The sequence below is a fragment of the Erinaceus europaeus genome, chromosome 1, assembly GCF_950295315.1.
Source record: "Erinaceus europaeus chromosome 1, mEriEur2.1, whole genome shotgun sequence".
Lineage (NCBI taxonomy): Eukaryota > Metazoa > Chordata > Mammalia > Eulipotyphla > Erinaceidae > Erinaceus > Erinaceus europaeus.
The window spans coordinates 81490082-81514615 of NC_080162.1; the positions used below are offsets into that span (position 1 = coordinate 81490082).

The following is a 24534-nucleotide window of genomic DNA, read 5'->3' on the forward strand; positions in this document are numbered from 1 at the left end:
GGAAAGCTTCACAAGTGGTGGGGCAGGGCTGCGGGTGTCTCTGTCTCTCACCCTATCTCCCCCTTCCCTCTTGATTTCTGGCTGTTTCCATCCAAAAAATAAATAAAGATAATAAAAAAATTATTGGAAATTTTACTCATGTGACAACACTGTTTTGTAAATCATTATTTCCCTAATAAAACAAGAAAGAAAGAGAGAAGGTGAGAAATTTGCAAGACTAACCAATGTGATCTCTGTTTTCTTATTTATTTTGTTTTATTTTTAACTAGAACATTGCTCAGCTCCGACTTATCCTGGTGCTGGGGACAGAACCTGGGGCCTAGAAGCCTCAAGCATGAAAATCACTTGCATAACCATTATGCTGTCTCCCCCAAGCCCTTCTCATTTTTCTTTATTAAAGCAAACACACCCTCAACAATACTTTCCCCTCCGACCCAAGGCATGTCTCTGCTTATCTCTGGACTCACAGGCAGCATGTGAATTTTAGTCCTTGGTTCTTTCTCAAATGCTGGTCAGTGAACATGGGTTATTTTAAAAGGCAGACTGGGAGCTGGAGAGATAGCATAATGGTTATACAAAAGAATTTCAGGTCTGAGGTTGCAAGATTCCAAGTTCAATCCCCAACACAACCATAAGCCAGAACTGAGCAGTGCTCTGGTTTTTCTCTCTGTATCACTGTCTCATTTAAAATGTAATGTAATGTAATTGATTAATTAATTAAAATAATAAATAAAAAGCCAACTGATCTGATTAGCTACCATGTATGCATTTATTGTGTAAGGACATCATGCTCAGTGCTTTGTTGTTTGAAAATCCTTTCTGTCTTCATAGTAATCCAAGCAGGGAGGGTATTCTAATGACCTCCACACACCAGAAGAGGACATTGAGGTTCGGAGAGGTTAAGGACCTTGGCCAAGGTCAAACAGCATGGCAGAACTAAGACTGAAAACCACAGCTAAAATACTCAGCTCTGAAAAATAAAATATTATGTTCTGAGTTTCAAGCATTCAGTTATTACCATTATTGCCACTCAAGACAAGAAGACATTAACAGTTCTGTACTTTTTTTAATGTCTTATTATGGAAAACATCAAGGAAATCAAAAGTACAGAGGAAAAGCAATTTTCAGTTATGAAACGAATAAAGGTTTTGGACAACTACTGCACAGCTTGGTGACTAGTTAATAAAGCTGCATTATAGACTTGGGATTTGCTAAGAGTAAATCTTAAGCATTCTCACCATACACACACACACACACACACACACACACACACAATGGTAACTAGGTAAGATGATGGATGTGTTAATTAACTCGGCTGTGGAAATCATTCTGCAATGTATACATTTATCAAGTCATCACATTGTGTGATGCATCACACAGAAATGTATACAATTTCATCTGTCAATTATACCTCAATAAAACTGAAAAAAAAAAAAAAGAAAAAGAAAATGAGCACTGCAGGACTTACCACCAAGCTTCAAGGAAATCCTTGGGTAGAAGGGTTTGGGTGGGAGCTCAGAAAAGGAAATGGGGTTCTCAAGAAAAGGAACCTGAGAGTGCGTCCCAGTCTCCCCGCCCCCCACACATGAAGGTGCACAGTACGCACACTGTTCCCAGCCCCTACAGAAAGTCTTCCTTCTTGGCCTGCCCCTCCCAGGTTTCTTCCTTCTTTCTACATTCTCCTGACCTGTGGTTACCCAGTGAGTTCTTATAGATTCCTAGATCGCCTCCAGGGCCTCAAGGCTTGACAGCTCTGAAGGAAGAAGGCACAGCCCAACAACATGCTGAGGTGGGCCAGCCTGATGGTGTTGGCTGCCCTGGGCACAGCAGGCAGCAAGACCACCAACCCTGGCATCGTGGCCAGGATCACTCAGAAAGGACTAGACTATGGTAATGGCACACTCTCCTTCCCTCCTCTTCCACCCCCGCTCCATGAACTCCTATGTGCAGAGCAGTTCTTGGCATCCAATATGTGGCTTGCTCACAGTTACTCCAGGTACGGCCTCTTCCCTGCCTGACATGTGAAGAAACTGAGGCAAGGTCTTGGGGCTGGCAAGGGGCAGCAGCACTGGGGTTGGAGAACTGGTCTGGAGAACTCCAAGTCCAGTGATTGTTCCAAGTCCACTGAGTCCTCACAGTCACTCCCTGTTCCCTCTACCAGCTCCCGGTCAGGCTCTCAGACCCTTTCCTCCCATCCAGAGCTGATTATTAACCTTGCCCTTTGCCTCCAGTTCCCTGGCTCAGTCTCCAGTGTGGGCAGAGTTCAGGCCCAGAAAAGGCTAGGTTGGAGACAGGTACAGAGAGAGCCTTTCTTAATGGCCTCCCCCAGGGGAGGGGCCTGGCAGCCACTTTAGCCATCAGGGTGACCCAGAGAGTATCCTTCCAGGCTTAAACAGAAGAGGAGACAGTAGCATCGGTGCTTCCCCTACTCAGACCTCACTCAGCTTCCTTCTGAGTTAGGGTGGTTGGGACTATCACTGACATTTGCAGGCAAGCCAGCTGAGATTTGGAAAAGGGACTCAGAGATTGGCAAGATTTGATTTCTCGTCTTGGCTGATGCCTTGGCAGGAGGGCTACTTGATGCCATGAACTACAGAAGAGTGTTGGTTATTCAGTGCTTGGGAAATCAGACCATGAGGCAGGTATCAGCTGATTTATCACTGGGGAATCAAGGGCAGGACTCTGGATCATATCCCATCCCCAGATTGCTGCCCCAGCCCAGGAGGGACACCTCTGGGTCTCAGGGGTGCAAACATAAGGTTCCACATGAGCTTGGAATAAGGATTTTGGCTTTACTCTAAACCCAGAGCTGGGTTAACTCTGAGGCTTCTTGGCTTGGGCTTGGCCTTTGAACCTTATCTTTCTATTCTGGCCTCAGTTTTTCTTCTCCTCCCACCCCAGATGGCAATCAGAGGGAGCTTCCTGAAATGCAGCAAATCTGCCCATGTGCCTGTCCTTACTTTCCCTGTTCACTGGCTTCCTGGTGCCCTCAGCTATTTTCACTCTGTGTGTGGCCAGAAAGACCCTGCAAGACCTGCCCTTCCCAACCCACAGGTCCCAGGTCTCCTGTGCCTTCCCATCTTGACAGTGACTCTGTGGATGCTTTTTTTTTTTTGAGCCTCAGACATATGAGTGTCATTGCATAACCATTAAGCTATCTCCCCTCAATTCTTTTTTTTTTTGTCACCAACATTATCACTCACACTTGGTGTCTGCATGACTCCATCATTCCAGATGATTTATTTTTTTTGATGGAGGGTAAGGCTGAGGGAAAGAGGGAGAGAGAGATGGAAATTAAGAGAGACACCTACAGTGATCAGTCCCCAAGAGGAGGGCACAGAAGGACCAGATTGATGATCTGATACTTTATTTGTAGCAGAGCTCAGCTTATATAGTGAAGCAATAGCAATGACTTTATTTCTCAGCTTAGACAGCAAAACATGTTAACACAGTGTCTGAAGGTAACTTAGTGAAGCAGTGAAGACATGACAAGAACTTTTGTTGACTTTCCCTTCACCCAGCTGCAGCCTGCACTTGAGGTCAGAGTAACCTTGTCTGTCTACCAATGATTTCTACACCACCTATGTGACTGAGTCCATGGGAAAGAGCAAGAGGTTCTTGGACTTTGTCTATAAGAACTGTACAGACCTTCTTTGAGGTGACTATACTATGTTGCTTTGTTCAATGTCTCCAACACTATAGCAGTGCTCCACCACTCTGGAAGCTTCCTCCCTGCAGGTGAGGACCAGGAACTTGAACCCAGGTCCTCACACTTGGTAATATGTGCACTCTACTAGGTGCATCACATTCTGGCATCATCATTAACATTTTAACCCTCAGGAATCCTATCACAGGACACAGGTTCTGTGACTAGATTCAAATCCTGTCGTCTTTAACACCTTTCTAGAACCCCCAGCTTCCACACCTGTACATTGGGGGTGGTAAAAGGATGAGCTGCCATAGTGGTTCTGAGTCAGTAACTTAATTCATGGACAGAGTGCAGAGCAGTACCTGGCACAGACTAAGAGCTTGACAAATATGCATTTTATTGATGTTATGATAATCATTATCAATGTATTATTTTATTTTTTTCTTTTTTTTTCTTTAAGAAAGGAAACATTAACAAAACCATAGGATAAGAGGGGTACAGCTCCACACAATTCCCACCACCAGATCTCCGTATCCCATCCCCTCCCCTGATAGCTTTCCCATTCTCTATCCCTCTGGGAGTATGGACCCAGGGTCCTTGTGGGTTGCAGAAGGTAGAAGGTCTGGCTTCTGTAATTGCTTCCCCACTGAACATGGGTGTTGACTGGTCAATCCATACTCCCAGTCTGCCTCTCTGTTTCCCTAGTATGGTGAGTCTCTGGGGAAGCAGAAGTCCAGGACACATTGGTGGGATTGTCAGTCCAGGGAAGTCTGGTTGGCATCATGCTGGCATCCAGAACCTGGTGGCTGAAAAGAGAGTCAACATACAAAGCCAAACAAATTGTTGAACCATTATGGACCTAAAGGCTGGAATAGTGCAGATGAAGTGTTGGGGGATACTCACTGCAGACTCTTGTGTACTACTGCTTTCAGGTATATATTTTGTCCTGGTTTATGGGCATGTGTGAACATATGCTTTATCTCAGGGGACCTGGACTATATCTAGGTTTGGAGACTTTATTGGGGAGTGGACCACCTGGAATGGAATTAGAGAATACTATGAAAGGAAAGGTCTCACCCGAGTGATGAAACTGAAGGGTTGTCATTCCACACCTGAAGTCTCTGGACACAGTCTGAAGTGAAGTATGTTGGGGTGGCACTCGTTGTGTTGATAAGGTTGCGATCCATGGGTTCAATATTATTTGATATGAATTGAGAGAAGCATGCAGGAAAGTGGGCCCCACCCTAAGGTTCCAGGACTGGGGGAAATATAGGCTCTATAGTGGAAATGTGAGGTTCCTGCTGTCTTAGGGTTCAAGAAGACAATGGATAGTTATTGTTATCATCTCATTATTTGGATTGGATTAACTTTGAAAAGTCCCTTTGTTAGGGTTTGCTGTATAATACCCAGCATCTTGTATATAGCTGTGCTACCGGTTGCTTCTGTTTTCCCTGGTCTGGGCTTTTGAGAGAGTCATATATTGTTTGATATATTATTTTCTAACTGACTTTTGGAAAACCCAAGGATGGGAGTCCTTGTCTTACTGCTCAGTTCTTCCAACTGGTTCTTTGATGTTAACCTTACAGTAACTGACAGTGGAATTCCTGATACTGGTATTTAGTCATCCAACATATGTTAAGTGCCAATCACTGTGATAAGTGTAGGTAACACCTTTACAAAGAGACTTTGTTATTGGTGATCTTAAGAGTGTACAGCAGGTAGGGGAGAAAGATATTAATCATTGGGTCATGTGAATAAATGTATAAACACCATGGCACTGGGGCAGCAAAGATGCCCACAACATTGGAAAACAACAAAGGGATTGTGCTCACATCCTGGGTGACAGAAGGATCCTGAAGGAAGAGATGATAGAGTGGGCTAGGAGATGACCAGGTGAAGATTGGAAAGATGGCAACAGAAATGGCATATGCAAAAGCCCTGTGGCAGCGAGTGCAAAAGCCCTGTGGCAGCGAGTGCAAAAGCCCTGTGGCAGCAAGTGCAAAAGCCAGAGAGATGGAGTATCCCTGTGAGGGCATTACACAGAGCAAGGTGCAGAGAACATGTTCAGTCTGTCCCCCTAGCAAGGGTGGCTGGGTGTTTGAGGAGGTACTACACTAGGTAAAGGGATGACAAACTAGACCTTACAGGGCAGTTCTGACCTATTACATGTCTTTGTGTGTCCCATGATTCAAGAAGCTTCTTTCTTTTTTTCCTTTTCTGTCTTTCTTCCTTTTGTTTTTATTATTGTTGTTACCAGGTCCTCACCACTCTAAGATGATTTTTCAGATAAAAAGTGAGGGATAGGGAGTCGGGCTGTAGTGCAGCGGGCTAAGCGCAGGTGGTGCAAAGCACAAAGACCGGCATAAGGATCCCAGTTCGAACCCCGGCTCTCCACCTGCAGGGGAGTCGCTTCACAGGCGGTGAAGCAGGTCTGCAGGTGTCTATCTTTCTCTCCTCCTCTCTGTCTTCCCCTCCCTCTCTCCATTTCTCTCTGTCCTATCCAACAACAACAACAACAATAATAACTACAACAATAAAACAACAAGGGCAACAAAAGGGAAAAAATAAAATAAAATAAATATAAAAAAAAAGTGAGGGATAGGCAGTGGCACACCCAGTAGAGCAGGCACGTTACAATGACCAAGAACCTGGGTTCAAGTCCCTGGTCCTTGCTTACAGGGGGGAAGCTTCACAAGCAGCGAAGCAGTGCTGCTGGTGACTCCCTCTCTATCTCCCCTTTCAATTTCTCTCCTCTATCCAAAAATAAATAAATAAATCATATACATATATAGAAAGAAGGAGAAGGATAGAGAACACCAAAACATCCTCTCATGCTGCGTGCGCAGGGCTTAACTCTGGGTCAGGTGTGCGTGGCAAAGGGGTACAATATAGAAAGGATATTCTTTTTTTTTTAAATGATCAATAACAATTAAAAGGAAATAATATCTCACAACATGTGGAAAGCATATTAAATTTACATTTCCATGTCCACAAATAAAGTTGTGCTGGCACAGAGCTATCTCTATGCATTGACAGACAGTAATAGCAGAGGTGAAGAGAGGTCACAGAGACAGTATACCTCATTGAACCAAAATGATTTACTTCCTGGCTTCTTCCAGGACACCATAGCTGAACCCTGTTCTAGGCCCTCCCAGTACCCCCCTCTCCCCTCATCCCTGTCCCTGCAGTGGGCACACACAGGGGTCCTGGCCTTCTCTGACCCTCCAGCTAAGCCTCAGCTGTGCCTCTGACCACCAGCCCCATTCTCTCCCTTCAGCCTGCCAGCAGGGAGTGGCTGCACTGCAGAAGGAGTTGAAGAAGATCAAGATTCCTGACTTCATGGGGAACTTTAAGATCAAGTACCTTGGGAAAGGAACTTATAGTTTCCACAAGTAAGTCCTGTCAAGCTCAATCACCAAGCCCTCTGGGGTCACCGAAACCTAAAATTTTAAAACCACAAATTGAGTTCAGAGACAGTAGGGTCCTGAAGATTTGTTTACATCATCTCACAGGATGTTCTCCTCCAGCTGAGTATAAAGGAAGCCAGAAACTCTTTTAGCCACTTACTATGATTCCCAAAAGGATGTGTTATGAACCCAGAAATTTAGTGACAGTGCCATAGACCAATCTGAATTTGCAGTATGGGGTTTCAAACATAGAAAACCCTTTCTTTCTTTCTTTCTTTCTTTCTTTCTTTCTTTCTTTCTTTCTTTCTTTTTAAAGGGAAAGTAAATAAATATTTAAAAAGAAAGAAAGAAAGAAAAGATAGCCACTATGCTATCTTCCCTGCAGGTGTAAGATTGATTTGAAAAGGAAGTGATTAAAAATGGATATTGTCCACATGGCATCAGCCATCTTTGCCCAAACAACCCACCCACATGCTTCTCATAAAGAGAAGGGAACAGCAAAGCTCAGGGCTTCAATTTAAAATTTATTATCATGGGTAGGGGTAGATAGCATAATGGTTATGCAAAGAGACTCTCATGCCTGAGGCTCTAAAGTCCCAGGTTCAATCCCCTGCACTACCATAAGCCAGAGCTGAGTAGTGCTCTGGTAAAAAAAAAAAAAAAAAAAAAAAACTATTATCATTTTTGTTAGTTATTTAAAAGTGGTTTCCAGTGATTATAAGAATATAGGGGTACAGTTCCATACCACACACAAAAGTTCTATTGGGGGCTGGGAGCATATTCACTGCACTTCTCACAAAAATCATAGAATCCTTTTGATTACCCCCACACACATGCTATTTTTTTTTCTCTAAGTTCTTGTGTTTGAATTCCCTATATTCCACATCTGAGTGAAACCACCCAGTAGTTGTTTTCCACCTCCTTACTTCACTGAGCATAATCACTTCCAGTTCATCTAGTCCCAAAGGACACAAAGTCATCTTTTCTTTTCTTTTCTTTTTTAGTTTCTTTATTGGGAAATTAATGTTTTACATTCAACAGTAAATATAATAGTTTGTACATGCATAACATTTCCCATTTTTCCATATAACAATACAACCCCCACTAGGTCCTCTGTCATCCTTCTTGGACCTGTATTCTGCCCCCACCCCCACCCCACCCCCATCTATCCCAGGTCTTTTACTTTGGTGCAAATACGCCAATTCCAGTTCAGGTTCTACTTGTGTTTTCATAGAAAAGTTTTTCTAAAATAACCTAAGCTCACCTGACTGAAAAGTCCACAGGGGAGTGTGATTTCAGGTTCAACTTGGGATAGACCGTATCCTTCTTTTAACCACCTTTAAACATCAAGGGGTGTATGTGGGAGAATGTTTAATTATCAGGTAGGATACCCCCTCAAAGAGCCAAGATGGCTACCAGCATCTTGTATTCTTTGCAGTTCAAGCAAATGCCCTAGGACTCACTTAGATTACTCCATCTTAGGTTATATACATGCCCCCTGAACCAGTCAGAAAATAGAGTACCCTACTTATTCATGCCTAACTACTGAGTCCCACTCCTTGAAGATGGAGGTGATGCCAGTTTCATATAGTAGATGCTGGGGCGGGGAGGGAATTATCCCCCTCAAGTAAAATGACAGTTCTGCTACTATAAGAATGGGATATAGGTGCTGAGTAGAAAGACCCCAAAAAGCTTCTGTAGACTCTTTAAATAGGAGACAGAGAGAGAGGGAGAGGGAGAGAGAGAGAGGACAGAGACCAGAAGATTGCTCAGCTCTGGCTTATGGTGGTGATTGAGATTGAACCTGGGACCTCAGAGCTTCTGGCAGGAAAGTTTTTTGCAAAACCATTATGCTGTCTCTCTAGCTGCCTTCTATAGACTATTATGCATCCATTCATTAAAAAAATTAAATACCTGCTATTTATAGATGCTCAAATACTTCCTACACTAAATTGTGGTGGTGAATGTGATGAATAATAAGTGTGTGTGTGTGTGTGTGTGTGTGTGTGTGTGTGTGTGTGTGTGTGTGTGTAATAAAACTTCATGGTATTGTAAACCAATGTCAAATTATTTAAAAAAATATTTTACAAGAGTGAAAAACAGCAGGTGTATTTTACTTTTCCACAGAACTTAAGCATGTAATACTTGTTATCTTTCTAGATTGTCACACACCTTGCCAGACAAAGTTGGATGTAACCATGTTATGAATGAGGAAACTGAGACTCAGAAGGGCTAACTGGGACCCTTAACTCATCCTTTTGTCAGTTAACTATCGTTGTGTAACAAGCTATTGCAAATACTGTGACTTAAGACCCATCTTTAAGTGGTACATACCAGTCAATTGAAGAGCAGGATCCAAATGCGAATTTGACCTCAGAGACTACACACATGGCCCAATGCCCAGAGAGCCCCCCAAACCTTCTAGTTAGTTCTCTTGGAATGGGTGGGATAGAGGGATGGTGCAGGGGTGAAGTGTGCATTTTAACTAATTCCTTGAGTGAATTCCAAGTTGTTTACTGAATGTTCCTTCTTCACAGCATGGTTATCCAAGGATTCCAACTTCCTGGACCCCAGATAAAACTACTGCCTAGTGAGGGCCTTAATTTTGCCATCAGAAATGCCAATATCAAGATCAGTGGGAAATGGAAAGCAAAAAAGAACATCATGTGAGTGTCCCAGTTTGGGCTTATTGCACAGGTGAGTGAGCTCTTGGTAATATTTGGAAGGAATGAAGAGCCAGGGTCTCAGGAATGACCACTTTCTAATTTTCCCATCTTCATGTGTTCCCATCTTCATGTGATACGGGGGGGGGGGGATTTTTTAGACAGAAGATTCAGCATAACCCTCTGCTAATAGCTGAGCATTTGTCCACCTGTGGAGGCTAGATATTGACAATGCAAATGCTGTGGCTTAAAAGGGAAGGCTAAATGGGACCTTGAATTCACCCTTTTGTCGGTTAGCTATTGTTCTGTAACAAGCCATCACAAACCCAGTGACTTAAAACACTCCAGTAACTAACTGTTGGTTCTCTGATTTAAGTTGGGCTCAGTTCTAAGTGGTGTCTCTGTTCTACACATACCTCATCCTCCTCTGTGAATCAGTGGGCTGAGCAACCAGAGACAGACCCCTCTTAAGACACAAACTCAGGGTGAGGGAAATAACATAATGTTTATGCAAAAAGACTTTTATGCCTGAGGCTCCGAAGTCCCAGGTTCAATGGCCCTGCACCACCACAAACCAGAACTGAGTAGTGCTCTTGTAAACAAACAACAAAACACAGAATTGACTCAGCATCATATCTCCTGTAATGCCACTGGCCAAACCCAAAGGCAAGTGTTTGGAAATTTACACCCCTCCCACAAGACAGGCAAAGACACTGGAAAGGCTAAACGTTGGACCAGATCACCCAGAGGACACTCTCCCCATGGTCGCCCAGCCCACTAGGAGAACAGTTCAGGCTGACCTGTCACTTTAGCAACTTTTTTTTTTTTGGAGGGAGTCCAAGGATAAAAATGAAAGTGAAGGCACTTTGGTGCAGAGCTGGGGTGTGTGTCTACCCTCGCTCATAAAGACATGCCCTTAGCCAGCAACAAGAGTAGCTTAGCTCTTCACTAGGGCTTTTTGCATCTATAATTTTACTTACAGACTCTCTCTCCCTCTCTCCCTTTCTCCATATATATTATATACTGATTAACTCAAAGCTCATTTCATCTGAGAGGCAATAGTTTTTAGCTTTAACTAATGATCTAATCAAAGATATTGGCCCCAGGGTCAGTGAAATAGCTCACTTGCATAGTGCCCTGCTTTGCCATGTGCATGATGTAGGTTTGATCCACTACACTGAAAGAATCTTTTGGTGCTGTGGTCTCTCTCTCTCTCTTCCTCTCTCTCTCTCTCTCTCTCTCTCTCTCACACACACACACACACACACACACACAGACACATACACTCTGCCTCTGTATCTTAAATATATATAAAATAAAAATAGTAAATACATTTAAAAAATAAAGTTACTGTCCCTAAGCATGCAATTCAGAGTCTGGGTGAAGAAATTGAAGCTCAGAAAGGTTAATAAACATACCCAAAGCCACACAGTAGGGGCAGCAGCTGAGGCAGTGAGTAAGAGCAAGGTTGGAGTATTGGCTCTTCCTCTCAGCTGACCTGTGACTGGACACACTGCTTCCACTCTCTGAATGCCACTTTCTCGACTGGAGTACAGATCCAAGGAAAACTGCCTTCCCAGTATTGGTGTGAAGACAGAATGGCAAAAATGAGAAAGAAAGGGGCCAGGCAGTAGCACCCCTGGTTAAGTGCACACATTACGTGTGCAAGGACCAAGGTTCAAGCCCCTGGTCCCCGCCTGCAGAGGGGAAGCTTCAGGAGTGGTGAAGCAGGGCTACAGGTGTTCCTCTGTCTCTGTCCCTCTCTATCTTCCCCATCTCCTCTCAATTTCTCTCTGTCTCTATCCAATAATAAATAAACAAAATAAAATAAATGAGGAAGAAAGTGATGGCCCCAAGTCACTTCTCCCTGTTTCCTTCCAGCAAAGCCAGCGGCAAGTTTGACCTGAACGTGAGGGGCCTCTCCATTTCATCTGATTTGAAACTGAGCAGTAACCCCGGCACAGGCCGCTCCATCATCTCCTACAGCAGCTGCAGCACCCACATAGACAAAGTGCACATACATATCTCCGGGAGCAGTATTGGGTATGGTTTCCAGGGACAAGATGGGGTGGGGAGGGAACTCCTGCTTGCACCTAGAAAGCATCCCTGCTACCACCACTACATCAGGCCTTGTTTAAAGGCCTTGAGTAGGGGACTGAACGGTGGTGCACTCAGCTGAGTGCACATTAGCATATTCAAGGACACGGGTTTGAGTCCCCACTCCTTTCTTGTCATGGGGACACTTCATGAATAGTAAAACAGGTCTGCAGGTCTCTCTCTTTCTCTCTCCCTCTCTATCTCCTCCTCCCCTCTCAGTTTCTCACTGTCCTATCAAATAATAAAAAAGGGGGGAAACAGAGACAAAGAGGCCACTAGGCGCCAGGCATCAGTGATAACCCTGGTGACAATGCAAGAGAGGAAGAGAGAGAGGGAAAGAAGGAAGGAGTGAGGAAAAAAGAAGAAAGGAAGGGAAAGAAAGAAGAAGGAAGGAAGGGAAGGAGGGAGGGAGGGAGGGAGGGAGGGAAGGAGGGAGGAAGAGAGACAGAGAGAGAGAGAGAGATAACCTTGGGTGAATGTTGGGGGACAGGCCTGAAGAGGTAGAGCAAACATGCCTGGAGGAGCCTTTGTTCACCCCACCTTTGTTCAGTGACTCCACCAGGCACTCCTGTCCCAGACTCCAGGCTAAATTCTGTGTGTCCATACACTCCTCATCAAGGACCCATAGGTTCACTCAGCAGACAGCTGCGTTGTGCACCAGGCGTATGCACTGTGCTTGGGAAATAGCTGCAGTCACCAAAGCTTTAGCAGCACCTCAGCATGGGGTGAGCGCATGCACGGCCTCCTCAAGCCTCACGATGGTGCTATGAGGTTAGTCGCTATGTTGCCCCCATTTTAAAGAAGATTTATTTATTTACTTCCTTATTTTGCCATTAGGATGGTCAGTGGGGCTCAGTGCCAGCACTATGAATTCACTGCTCCCTGCAGCCATTCTTGCCTCTCTACCCTCTTTCTATTTTCTTTGATAGGACAGAAAGAAATTGAGGGAGAGGGGAAAAGAAGGTAAGAGACACTTGCAGACCTGCTTCTTGCTCATGAAGCATCCCCATTACAGGTGCCCCATTGTTGCCCCACTTTTCAGGAGGGACAACCAAAGCACAGAGAACATAGGAAATAGCCTCCTGGCCTATTATACCTAATGGATACAGAGAAGGGACTCTGTCCACAAATGTCCCAGGTCCCAGGCTCTGAGTCAAACAGTTCCTGTTCCTGGGAAGTTTGCAGCCCAGCAGTGAAGGCAAATACTAATCAAATCATCCCATTACTGTGTAGCTCATCTAAAGGACTGAGGCAGAGAGAGACACAAAGTGCAGCAAATCCCAGACCAAGAGAAACTGACTTCATCTCGGGGTTGGACTGTGCTTCTTTGATGAAATGGCATTTGAACTGAGATGATAAGAGGAAGTAGGAGTTAGTTAGGTAGATGTTGGGACTGGAGGTGTTTTCAGCAGAGAGAACAGCATGTGCAAAGGCCCTTTGGTGGGAGGAAGCACAGGACCCAAGAGTCTATGGCAGTGCAGTGAAAGAGCAGGAGTGTGGTGAGGAGCAGGGCTGAGATGGGGCAGAGACCTGGCCATGTGCCCTTTGAAGAGATAACCTCATGCACAGGTCAGCACACATGTGCCAGGGATGGTATCCAACTGGTCATGTGCAGGGGGAGCCCTGGCCCCATGGAGGCCTCAAGAATGTCTGTTTGTCAATTTCCAGGTGGCTGATTCAAATCTTCCACAAAAAAATTGAGTCTTCACTCCGAAACACCATGAGCAGCAAGGTAGGGGGGAGGGGCTCAGAGTCCTGTCGCTGTCAGAGGAGGCGGGGGCACTTAGTGTCCCCATGCCTCACAAACCACTAAGCACACACATCCCCAGGTCTCCTTGGCATTTCTGCAGCCCTCTAGAGCCACCAGGCTGGTGCTCAGAATCTGCGGTGTTTGGTTTTTTGAGACACCTAGAGAGAAAAAGAAAGGGTCAATTGTACCTCTTCCTCCTCCTCACACACAGCCCCTCTCACTGCCTGGACCATCTGTGCTATTCCTTACAGAGAAACTTCCCCCTTCTCCCCATGAACCCTGCCCCCCAGAGCCCACTGGCCTTCTTCCCCACCACCCTACCTCCACCCCCATTGGAGCTGCCTTCATGCTTCCCAGCCAGAAAACAGGCTGAATTAGTTCCTAAAGCTGCATCAGACACCAGCCTGCCCTCACCCACACCACCCCTACCACCCCCGCCCTAGCTAACTTTTTTACCTGAAAGTAGGGGACATTCATTTGGGCTGATTTTCCTTTAATAAACCACCAGCTGCAAATAATCCCTGGATCCTGTCTTGCTGGCCAGGTGAGCCTGACTTTTTCTCTAGAGGGTCAATGGGGAGCCACTGTAGGTTCTAGGCAACAGAGTGACCTGTCCAGATCTGTGCTTTGGGACAAGTGCTTTTGTTGTCTTCTTGGTTCAGGAATCAAGATTGAGGACAGGTTTCTCAGAGACTAGGGACACTTGCCCTGTCTTCCAGACATAAGAAACATTGGTTTACCTGTCAAAGGTGCTAACTGTGGGTATGGATGCATCAGTCAAATGAGATACTCTGAAGGCACTCTGTCAAGAGTTTAAAAAAATAAAAAATAAGTGTGTGATAGTGAGAATGCATAGCATTGAATTATAAACTATTTATTTATGAGAAAGAGACAGAGAGAGAGAGGAAGAAAGAACCAGAGTATCACTCTGGCACATGTGACGCTGGGGATCAAACTCAGGACCTTATACTTGAGAGTCCAATGCTTTATCCACTGTGTCACCTTCCCAGCCTATGAACTTAACTATCTATGTAACCTTAAACAAAACAGTTGGCCTCTCAGAACCTCAGTTTCTCCAGCCATAAATTCAGATCATTAATACCTCTCTCACTGAGCTGTTGTGAGGAGTAGTGAGATGATGCAGGCAATGTGCTCACCCTTCAGCCCAGTGCTCACATCACTCACCATCCCTGACAACTGTCAGTGTATCTGGATATTTGCAGTGATGCAAACAGATAGCTTTTATTTTTTTTAAATTGGGGGGAGGCTGATGGTTTACAGTAAATATAGTTTTTGGCACACGTGTAAAATTTCTCAGTTTTATGCAAAACACCCCCCCACCACCCCACAGCATAGGTCTTCATCCACCATCTTGCACCAGGATCTGAGAACCCATCCCCCACAAAATCCTTTACTTTGGTGCAATCCACCAAACCCAGTCCAAGTTCTTCTTTCTGTTTCCCTTACTGTTCTTACTTCCCAGCTTCTGTCTATAAGCTTCTATCTAAAAGCTTTCTGGCTTATCTCATTTCACATGATTCCTTCAAGCTCCATCCAAGATGAGGTGAAGAAGGTGAATTCACCATTTTTAATACCTGAAATCTCACAGCTTTCTCAGCCACTCATCTGTTGTTGGACACCTGGGTCGATTCCAGATTTTGGAGTATTACAAAGTGTACTACTATGAGCATAGGTATATGTAGGTCTTTTTGAATGGGTGTGTTTGATTCCTTAGGATATATCCCCAGGAGAGGAATTGCAAGGTCATAGGATAGGCCCATTTCTAACCTTCTGAGGGTTCTCCAGACTGCTCTCCACAGGGGTTGGACCAATTTCTATCCCCACCAGCAGTGCAGGAGGGTTCTTTTGCCCCCATAACTTCTCCAGCATTTTTTTTTCTTTAGCATTTTTGCTGCTGTTGTTTCTGATATATGACATTCTCACTGGGGTGAAGTAGCATCTTACTGTTGTCTTTACTTGCATTTCTCTGACAATCAATGACTTGGAGTGTTATTTCATATGTCTGGTTGGCTTTTTGTATCTCTTTGATAAATTTTCTGTTCATATTCTCTTTCCATTTTTGGATGGGGTCATTTGTTTTTTGTTGCTGAGTTTGATAAGCTCTTTATGAATTTTGGTTATTAGCCTCTAATCTGATATATGACATGTAAATATCTTCTCCAATTCTGTAAGGAATCTCTTTATTTGGATTGTGGTTTCTTTTGCTGTGCAGAAGCTTTTCAACTTGACGTCATCTTATTGGTTTATATTTGTTTTAGTATTTCTTGCAATTGGATTTGTATCATTGAAGATGGCTATAAGATTTAGATGGAGGATAGCTTCCAATATTTTCCTCTAAGTATTTGATAGTTTCTGGTCTAACCTCCAAGCTCTTGATCCATTTACAGTTTACTTTTGTGTCTGGTGAAATTTAGTGACTCAGATTCATTCTCCTTCATGTTTCAACCAAATGTCCCAACACCATTTGTTGAAGAGACTCTTCTATCTCCATTTAAAAGTTTGGACCCCCTTGTCAAAACTCAGATGTTTATAGGTGTGAAGGCAACAGATGGCTTCTTGTCAGTACAATAAGAGTAACTCTACAATAGTAGCCAAGCTGTTATACAAAACACTGATGCTACTGCATCAATGTTGTGAAATGATGATGGTGACGATGACACTGGTGAGGATGTCGAGGAAGAGGACATGTCCTTTCTGTGTTAAGTCCTGAAGGAGCAAGTGCCACCATGCTAGCAACTCTCTATAAGAATCCTGGTGGGTTTGTTTTTTTTTTATATTTATTTATTTATTTGATAGAGACTCAGGGAAATCAAAAGAGAAGGGGGAGCAGAGGGGGAAAAAGAAAAACACCTGTAGCTCTGCTTCATTGCTCATACCCATGCGGGTGGGGAGCAGGAGCTTAAGCCTGGGACCTTGCTCATTGTAACACGTACACTGTACTAGGTGCACCAAGAATCCTAATGCACCAAGAACCCAGCCTCAAGAATCATAACATTTAACCCACATTAAGCTCTTTTGAAGGGGAGTGCCATGAGTATGCCCTGTATGAATAGAGATGAGCAAACTGAGACATGCCAAGAGTAAGTGCAGGTGGCAGGGTTCAAACCTAGACCACCCCACTCCTCAGAGGTAAAGCTCTCAGTCATAGCAAGATACTGTTTGGAAGAAAGCACTAACCTGAGTACGTATATGGGTGAATGGATGACGTTTCAGGGTATCCATAATGCTAGAAGGGATGGAAATTGGGAGGAGTGAACAAGGGTATGGAGTGGAGAGGAAGGACCCAAGGGAAGCAAAGACAAGTCTGTAAAAGTCTGGGGGTAAGGAGGGAACACCAGTGTGAGGGAGCTGCAGGCTGGCAGAGGGAAGCCTGTGTGATTTGCTGTGATTTGGAGCCACCTGGTGGCCCTTGCGATGGAGTGGCAGTGGAAGACAGAGGCTGATGGACAGAGGCAGGTAGCCCTGGTATTTATTGACTTGGCTCCCCTTCCACTGCTGGGTAACTTCAAACAAAGCTACTGGCTCCCCAGAGAATGACATTCAAAGTCATCCTGAGGACATTCAGGATCATAGGTGATAGAAACATAACTTCCAAGAAAACAAAATTTCTCCTTCCCTTTTCCCCTTCCCTCTCCCCTTCTTTCTCCTTCCTCCCTCCCTTCTTTTCTACTTCCCTTTTTCCCTTCCCCTCTGCTGTCTTTCTTCCCTCCATCCCCCACACAAAACAGTTTAAATGAAAGCAGAGAAGGAGGGAGTGTGGTAGGGCAATAGAGGAAACTGTCTTGCTGATGATCCTTGCTAGATGATCCTGGAGTAAACTGATGGCTTTGCTTGGAGGCTGGCACCCAGGGCAGTAACCAGTAGTCCCAGGGCACCACTTGGAGCTGCCATCCAAAGCCTGGGTGTTGCCTATATCTTGGGGACACAAACATTGCTTTGTCCTCTGCCCCCAGTCCTAGGCAGGTCCAAAGACAAAAACAAAACAAAACAAAACAAACTTCAGACCCAAGTCATTCATGGGGAAGGGGCCCCCAATATGGAAGCACAGTGATGGGTGAGGAACTATAGAGCACACTCCTTACAACTGCCCCAGTAGGGGCTGGATGGTGGTGCACTCTGTAGAACACACGTTGCCATGCGTAAGGACTGGGGTTCAAGCCCCCAGTCCCTCCCTACGGGGGAGAAACTGAAACATTGCTGAAGGTGTGTCTCTTTCTCTCTCCCTCTCTATCTCCTCCTCCCCTCTCAATTTCTCTCTGTCCTATCAAATATAAGAAAAATAAAATAAAGCCAAAAAAAAGTTTTAATTGCCCCAATGAGGTGAGGAATCTGGGATGTTTGTCCAACAACACTTCCCCTTCTTGGTTGAGGTTATGACTCCTGGACACTGGAGGGAAAGGTCCAGGTAGGAGGCACACACAGTTCTCTGGCAAGGGGAGTACCAACATGGGGGAGCCACTGACTTGAGGAACAGGCAGCCAGCACTGGAAGGGTGTGAGGTGTGGAGCTGGGAAGTCAGTCCCAGGAACTCATGAGGGAGGGTGATGGTGGGGGAAGCAGGGGTAACTTAGAAAGGGGTAAATTAAAAAAAATTTTTATATTTATTTATTTTCCTTTTGGTTGCCCTTTTTTATTGCTGTTGTAGTTATTATTGTTGTTGTTGTTATTTATGTCATTGTTAGATAGGACAAAGAGAAATGGAGAGAGGAGGAGAAGACAGAGAGGGGGAGAGAAAGATAGACACCTGTGAAGCGACACCTCTGCAGATGGGGAGCCGGGGGCTCGAACTGGGATACTTACTCAGGTTCTTGCGCTTTTCGCCACATGCGCTTAGCCAGCTGCGCTACCGCCCAACTCCCGTAGGGGTAACTTTCTTAATGACATGATCCTCAAGGAAAGTAGAATGTGCTCAAATCATTATTCTCAAAGGACATTTTCCACAGTGGGCAGTCCTCTCTGGTAACTTCTTTGGTCATTCCTAGATCTGCAAGGTAGTGAGAAGCTCTGTGACCTCCAGATTGCAACCTTACTTCCAAACATTGCCAGGTAAGGTCTGGGATTGTTAGAGATAAACTAGCCCATTCACCCCAAGAATAGACTAGGGAAGTTTGGAGAAAAGCAGGAAGCAAAACACTTTTTCTTCTCTTTATTGGGGGGATTAATGGTTTATAGTCAACAGTAAAATACAGTAGTTTGTACATGTGTAACATTTCTCAGTTTTCTACATAACAATTCAACCCCCTTTAGGTCCTCCTCTGCCATCATGTTCCAGGACTTGAACCCCACCACCATCACCACCCCAGAGTATTTTACTTTGGTGCAATACACCAAACCCAGTCCAAGTTCTGCTTTGTGTTTTCTTATTTTTAAACTTCTTTTTATTATTATTAGTGATTTAATAATGGTTCAAAAAGGTTGCGGGATAAGAGGGGTACAATTCATACAGTTTCCACCACCAGAGCATCATTTCCCATCACCTCCACTGAGAGCTTCCCTATTCTTTATCCCTCTAGGAGTATGGACCAAAGACTTCTATTGGGTGCAGAAGTCTGGCTTCTGCAATGAAGCAAGACATTTTTTTAAGTTTTTATTTATGAAATGGAAATATTGACAAGACCATAGGATAAGAGGGATACAATTCCACACAATTTCTACCACCAGAACTCCATATCCCATCCCTTCCCCTGATAGCTTTCCTATTCCTATTCCCAGGGACATTATGGGGTGCAGAAGGTGGAAGGTCTGGCTTATGTAGTTGCTTCCCCGTTGAACATGGGCATTGACAAGTCGATCATACTCCCAGCCTGTCTCTCTCTTTCCTTAGTGGGGCAGGGATCTGGGGAGGTGGGGCTCCAGGACACATTGGTGGGATCTTCTGCCCTGGAAAGTCCGGTTGGCATCATGGTAGCATCTGGAACCTGGTGGCTGAAAAAAAGCTAAGATATAAAGCAGAACAAATTGTTGACTAATCATGAACCTAAAAGCAAGAATATTGTAGATGGAGATTTGGAATCTCCATTTTGGAGAAAGCTAGTAGGTCTATTTTAGATATATTCCAAGGGCCCCATGACCCAACTTGTTTTTGCCTGCATTTGAAATCTAATTTGCAGGTGATCTAAGCTATTGTCTGGGGGGATGGTGTCACAGTTGGAAAAAAGACCAGAAAGCTGGATCAGGGAAGAGAGTAGCTCCCAAATATGGAAAAAGTATATAAAATCTGTTAACTGTTAACTGTTAACCCCATTGATCTTATCTGGGGCCCATAGTCAGCACAGGAGCCTATGTAACCTCTACATCCCTGTAGGTCTGAGCTCATATTATGTGGTCACAGCTAGGAACATTCCAGGTTGCGCCAATTTCTGGACACACTATCCTCAGGTGATAGGCAGAGTATGTTATCCAACCTTCCTTAGGAGAATGGAACATTTCCTGCCATTGTTGATTCACATTCAATTCCAGAACTGAGGTGGCAAAGCTTCTTTCAGAAGCTGAGAAGCCAGACACCCTGACTTTCTGAGACCAGACAGGCCCCTTAACCCAAGATCTAATGTGGTCCTTGCTCCTCTCTGGGCCTTAAAGTGCTTGGTGAGGTGTAAAAAGCCAGAGGTCACTGCATTGTTGGTGGGGAGCAACCGTCAGCTGGGGGCTGGCTGTATGCTATTCACCCAACAGCTACCTCCCAGCTCCTCTCTCACTCTTGCTGAAACTGAAGCTCAGAAAGAAGTCATGACTTGTCCAAGCTCACTAAGGCTCTAAGAACCAGAAGAAGTCACATCCAGGATGGTTTTACTCCAGAACCCATACCCCAATATGCTCTCCAGGTCTCTCTCACTCTGTACCACTGGGCATGGCTAGCACATAGGACATGCTCATTGAACAGGCAGCTCCTACCCCCCCCAGGCACTGCCAGCCTTCCCGGGCACAGGGCCCATCCTGTCACACTCAGTGTGGCTGCAGACTTCAATAGTTGACCTCATCAGGCAGGAAAAAATTTTTTTTTAATTATCTATATTTGTTGGATAGAGACTGTCAGATATTGAGAGGGAAAGGAAAGATACAGAGGAAGAGAGACAGAGAGACACCTGCAGCACTGCTTCACCACTCACAAAGCTTTTCCCCAAAAGTGGGGACCAGGGGCTTGAACCCAGGTCCTTGTGCGTGGTAACATGTGTGCTCAACCAGGTGCACCCAGCCCCCAGAAAAAAAGGACTTTGGTTTGAATTCCTACTCCTTCACTCACTAGCAGTGATGTCTTGAACAGGTTACTGGTTCTGAGCTTCAGTTTCCCCCATCAATGGTGGGGGAGGGACTGACGGACTACCCATGTTCCATTCTCCTTGCTTACTGCTGGCAAGTCCTGACCTCACCCTACATGACCTCATTTTGGGATATCCCCACTACTAGTAGCAGCCCTTGCTGTTTTTTGAGTACCTGTCATATAAGAAGGCGCTGGACATGTACAGCCTAATTTCATCCTGCCAACTCCCCTATGGTCAATGGTGTTATCCCATTATGCAAATGACAAAAATGGCTCAGGGATCTGAACACTTTATTGGATGACTGAATGAAAAGACTTGTCCAGGGAGTCGGGTGGTAGCACAGTGGGTTAAGCGCATGTGGTACAAAGTGGAAGGACTGGTCAGGACCCTGGTTCAAGCTCCCAGCTCCCCATCTGCAGGGGTGCCACTTCACAGGCAGTGAAGTAGGTCTGCAGGTGTCTCTCTGTCTCTCTTCCTCTCTAACTTGCCCTTCTCTCTCAATTTCTCTCTGTCTCTATCCAATAACAAATAAATAAATAAATAAATAAAGTTTAAAAAAAAAGAATTTCTAAAAAAAGAAAAGACTTCTCCAGGTTCATAGAGTTCAAGTTCAGTCCACTCTGCTCCTTAACCTGTGTTTGAACAAATTACCTCAAGACTGTCGGAAGAATGGGAGGGAGAGGAGCTCTGTGAATGAAGGCTATGGCTTTGTTTTCCTTTCAAGGGTGTCAAGGAAGGCTACCTGGTGGAATGGAATTAGGTCTAGTGGTTCCTGATTCAGCTTTAGGGGGGTGCTGAGGTTGCATCTCATGCTGCCATGGGGAGACAGCTCATGAGCCATCTTCTTTTCCTCTAGTGATAGCCAGAGTAGACAACGTGGCTTGGATCGACTACTCACTCGTGGCACCTCCAATTGTCACAGCCCAGAACTTGGATGGGCACCTGAAGGTGAGACTTGCTTCAAGAATCACATACTTTCCCCACCTGTAGGGAGAAAGCTTTGTGAGCGGAGAAGCTGTGTTGCAGTTCTCTTTCTGTCTCTGTTTCTCTCTCTCTCTCTTTTTTTTTTTTTTAGTAAAGCAGCTCTGGTTTATAGTGGTACAGGGGATTGAACCTGGGTTTTCAGAGCATCAGGCATGAGAGTCTTTTTGTACAACCATTATACTATCTACGCCTCCCTTTCTCTCCCTATCACTCCCTTCCCTCTTGATTTCTAGCTGTCTCTATCCAACAAATAAATATTTTAAAATGATTAATTAATTAATTAATTTTTTAAAAAGAGAGAATCATGTGCTTTTGGAGCTAAGATGTAGCTTCCCCAGTAAAATGTGGACTTTACACATGGGTTCCAGCCAGACATGGGAGAGCTTCAGGGATGGTTGAGTGGTGTTGTGTCTCTCTTCTCCTTCTCTCTCTCTATATCTATCTGTCTGTCTGTCTGTCTATCTATCTATATACTCTCTATATCTATCTATCTATCTATCTATCTATCTATCTATCTATCTATCTATCTTTCTGGCAGTCTGTCTGTCTATCTATCTACCTACCTATCTACCTATCTCCTCCCCTCCCCACTTTCTCTCAAATGAAGAATGAGAAAGTTGGCCTAGGAGTCATGGTATTACACATAGATGAGACTCCAGAACCACATCAAAAATAAAATAAAATAAAGTAACATTCTTTCAAACCTTTGCCTCAGACCTTTGGGGACTGAGTCTTCCATGGAAACATGCTTTACAAGAGCTGAAGAGACAGCATAATGATTACTCAAAAAGATTGTTATGCCTGTGACTCTGAAGTCCCAGGTTCAATTACCAGAACCACCAAAAGCTAGAGCTGAGCAGTGCTCTAGTAAAAGAAAGGAAAAAAAAAACATCTTTTTTTTTAAAAAATTATATTTATTTATTTATTCCCTTTTGTTGTCCTTGTTGTTTTATTGTTGTAGTTATTATTGTTGTTATTGATGTCATCATTGTTGGATAGGACAGAGAGAAATGTAGAGAGGAGGGGAAGGCAGAGAGGAGGAGAGAAAGACAGACACCTGCAGACCTGCTTCACCGCCTGTGAAGCGACTCTACTGCAGGTGGGGAGCCGGGGGCTAGAACCGGGATCCTTAGGCCTGCTTTGCGCCACCTGCGCTTAACCCACTGCACTACTGCCTGACTCCCAAAAATAAACATCTTTTACAATGATTCCACCCACTCCTTCCTTGCCCTCCTCTAGCATCCCCACATCCATCCCCACCCCCAGCCTTCTCTTGCCACCCCCTCTGGAATGCACTCACTCCCTGGACTCCTGCCCTATAGACCTCATTCAATCTCTCCACATCTGGTGGTGCTTGCTTACTTACAATTAACCAAACATATTTGATATTAGAAAAAACAAAAGAAAGAGAGAGAGACCAGGGGTTTGAACCCAGGTACTTGCACACTGTAATGTGTGTGTTTAACCCCGTACACCACCACCTGGCCCCTTTCCAAATTTTTTTTTCCACAAATGGAACCAGAACTGCCTGTGAGCATACTTGTAGCTGGATCTCTGCCAATCCTTGATTACTGCGTAGGATGGAATTGCTGGACCAATTAGCATACTTTAAAGGAGAAATCTTGGAGCCAGGTGGTGGTGCACCTGGTTAAGCTTATATGTTACAATGCACAAGGACCCGAGTTCAAACCCCTGGCCCCACCTGCAAGGGGGAAAGCTTCACAAGTGGTGAAGCCAGGCTGCAGGTGGCTCTCTGTCTTACTCCCTCTCTATCTCCCCACTTCTCTTATTTTCTGGCTGTCTATATCAAATAAATAAATATTTTTTAAAAATCTAAGTGTTGTGATGGAATAAAAGATTAAAAGCATAACCATTTGTTCCTAGAGAAGGAGAAAGCCCTGTTAATTGTCCTTACGTGATCCTGACGTGGCAGTGGTAGCCTACTAGTCACATACACACTTTGCTTTTGCATGAAGGGATACTCACTCACTCCCTTCCACTTGCTCTTCTCTCTAATGATGGTTCCTGTCTGATGCATGGATCCAGTTTACTGCTTCTAAATGTTTCCAGGCTTTCTCTAGTACAAGGGTCTTTGTTGTTTATTTTTAGCTATGGCATGATTTAAAAATGTGGACAAATAATGTCCCCTAAAGAGCTTTTCTTATCATTAACCTTTCTGATTAGTAGCCTAAGATGCTCTACTATCAGTAGCTAAAGGTGCTACAGTACATAATCAGCTTTCTGTCATTTGGCTATGCAACTGTATGGTGATTGTATGTGAAAATTAGGGCGCTTTACTCAGTTTTTAGAATGTTATGCACTCAGTTTAAAAAAAAGGTTTGGACAATGTTATATACTCTCAGGTACCTGACACCCACGCTAATGTTATCATTTTGCCTCCTTTTTTTTTTTTGCCTCTAAGTTTTATTTTTTTGTTGCTGCTGTTGTTTGTTTTGTTTTATTTTATGAAATCTTGTAGGGCTCAGGAGACGGCATAATGGTGATGCTAACGATCTTTATGCCTGAGGCACTGAAGTCTCAGGTTCTTTCCTTAGAGCCATCATAAACCAGAGCTGAGCAATACTCCAATAAGAAAGGAAAGAAGGAAGGAAGGGAGAAAAGAAGGAAAGGAAAGGAGAGGACAGAAGAGGAGAGGAGAGGAGAGGAGAGGAGTGGAGAGGAGAGGGGAGGAGAAGAGGGGAAG

The 24534-nt window shown here is 44.5% G+C and overlaps 1 protein-coding gene across 1 annotated transcript in view; it reads left to right on the plus strand.

The window, feature by feature from the left end:
* The first annotated feature begins 1778 nt into the window (after positions 1 to 1778).
* Positions 1779 to 24534, plus strand: part of BPI (bactericidal permeability increasing protein) — a 39547-nt gene continuing 16791 nt past the window's right edge. Inside the window, exons 1-7 of the mRNA XM_007521651.2 lie at positions 1779 to 1890; positions 6927 to 7041; positions 9594 to 9722; positions 11601 to 11762; positions 13485 to 13548; positions 18570 to 18633; positions 21703 to 21794. Coding sequence (XP_007521713.1) covers positions 1782 to 1890; positions 6927 to 7041; positions 9594 to 9722; positions 11601 to 11762; positions 13485 to 13548; positions 18570 to 18633; positions 21703 to 21794 — 735 coding nt within the window. The 5' untranslated portion in view covers positions 1779 to 1781. The remainder of the gene's footprint in view (positions 1891 to 6926; positions 7042 to 9593; positions 9723 to 11600; positions 11763 to 13484; positions 13549 to 18569; positions 18634 to 21702; positions 21795 to 24534) is intronic.